Here is a 2,001-nt window from a genome sequence, read left to right as displayed (position 1 = left end):
AGAGGAAATGCTAGGTCAAGGGCTATGTGCATTTTACATTTACTATCCTTAATTGCACCCCAAAAGCTTGTTCCTTTTTATGTTCCAACCAGAAGTATGTAATAAAGCATTTTTCCCACATATTTCCTAATTGATTTTATAATCAAACTTTTTTTTCAATCTGAGAAAGATTTTCTTCTAGAAAATCACCTCAAAACAAAGAAGACACAATTGAAAACTGCACCTTAGGTGAAACTAGGAAATAGCTAGCTATAACCCAGAACTATGGTACATGAAAATGAAAGGTAGTTCAAAGAAATATCAGTGCTGTGGCTCAAAAAATATAGTCAAACCCAAGAGGTTCCAATTTCTTTTCAATTTGTTGATGCCATCAAACATCCAATCACTATCCATTCATCTCCATCATCCTCAGATAATGATATTTTAACCTAGAGATATCAACTCAGGATCATAAGATGGCAGCTCTAGATGTAAATATTACAGGAGTGCTTGCGTAGCTCAACTGGTTAAGCATCTGCCTTCAGCTTGGGTCATGATATGCAGGTCCTGGGATTGAGTCCCACACTGGACTCCCTGCTCAGTGGGAAGTCAGATTCTCCCTCTCCCTCTGCCCCTCCCCAACACCCCTCCCCCGCTCATGTGTGTGCACGCTCTCTTGCTCTCCCTCTCTCTCAAATAAAAAAGTAAAAATCTTTACATTAAAAAAAATAGATGTAAACATTACACCTGCACTTCTTATTCAAGACAGGAAGCAACGGGTCATGGGCTGGAGAAATAGAAGCAAGTTCTCATATCTTGTCTCTTTAATCCCAATGCAAATTCTTCCCCAGAAGTCCCCAGTAAATTTCATCATATATCGTATTAGGCAGAATTGGTCCATATGTCCATCTTTAAATACAAAGTAGTCTAGAAAATCCACCTCCAGTGACAGGTGATTCATCATCACAACGGCCTGCCCCAAGAGATCCAGGAGTCCATCCAGTTACTTCTGTCCCCCACTGATCAGTCAACTCTGTCCTAGAGCAGCACAGCCCTAGCCACAATGCATGATTCCCAACCTACAGCCCTGAAAGCCACTGGAGCCAGTGACCCATTCTCACCCATCACAGATCCAGTGTCAATCCCCATGCCATACTCGTTTGACCAGGCCAAGGCAATATTGCAGGGCCACATCAACTCCAAATGTGGGCAGATTCAGCAGGGCAAGGTCCCTGCTCGTGTATATAGCTCTTGGCAGTGCATAATTCCTGGGGGCCTGCAAGTGGCTCCCTTCACTTGCATCCCAGAAAACAAGCCCTTGGAGTTACAGGCAGCAACTGACCCTGCCCTACAGCAGAAAGCTATGCCCTGGATACCAATGGCCCTTGACCAACAGCAACAAGCCTCACCAGATGCTGTCACTGAACACCCTAAGCTGCCCCAAGCCCTGTCCGAGGGAGCCATTGAGAAACTAGAGACAACATTGCGGCACAAGTACCTGGCCTTCTTGTCAGGGCTGCCAGCTCTTTATTATGTGGCTCTCTCTAGGGCCATGGCACCGGCAATCTCTACCCAAGCTGTAATCACAGGAATGGTGCCTGGACCTGGTGAATTCCCAACTGAACCTCTGACTCAGATGATCTCATCTGAAGAGCAGTCTCTGAGTCCTGGGCCAAGCTTTCAAGATGCCAATGAGACTTGTGCAAACATTGAAGATGAGCTCCAGGTTGAAGAGCAGGTGGAAGAAATGATCAAGATGGTGCCTCTAGAAAGCCAGGCAGACATCAAAAGAAATGAAATCTTGCCATTTGCGACAACGTGGATGGAACTAGAGGGTATTATGCTTAGAGAAATAAGTCAATCGGAGAAAGATAGCTATCATATGATCTCCCTGATATGAGAAAGTGGAGATGCAACGTGGGGGATTTGGGGGGGTAGGAAAAGAATAAATGAAACAAGATGGGATCGGGAGGGAGACAAACCATAAGGGACTCTTAATCTCACAAAACAAACTGAGGGTTG

General features: G+C 44.9%; 1 protein-coding gene across 1 annotated transcript; it reads left to right on the top strand.

Moving 5' to 3' along the window:
- Nucleotides 1-1,042: 1,042 nt before the first annotated feature.
- On the top strand, nucleotides 1,043-1,771 carry FAM205A (family with sequence similarity 205 member A; the record flags this gene model as incomplete). The annotated part of the gene is made up of 1 exon (XM_032860890.1): nucleotides 1,043-1,771. A coding segment is annotated over exon 1 (729 nt), but the record flags the coding sequence as incomplete, so codon positions are not given.
- Nucleotides 1,772-2,001: the final 230 nt, after the last annotated feature.

This window comes from Lontra canadensis, unplaced genomic scaffold (assembly GCF_010015895.1).
Source record: "Lontra canadensis isolate GAN:19392208 unplaced genomic scaffold, GSC_riverotter_1.0 scaffold19, whole genome shotgun sequence".
Classification (NCBI taxonomy): domain Eukaryota; kingdom Metazoa; phylum Chordata; class Mammalia; order Carnivora; family Mustelidae; genus Lontra; species Lontra canadensis.
Note: the sequence above shows the minus strand (reverse complement) of the source record. Positions and strands in the feature narration are given on the sequence as shown.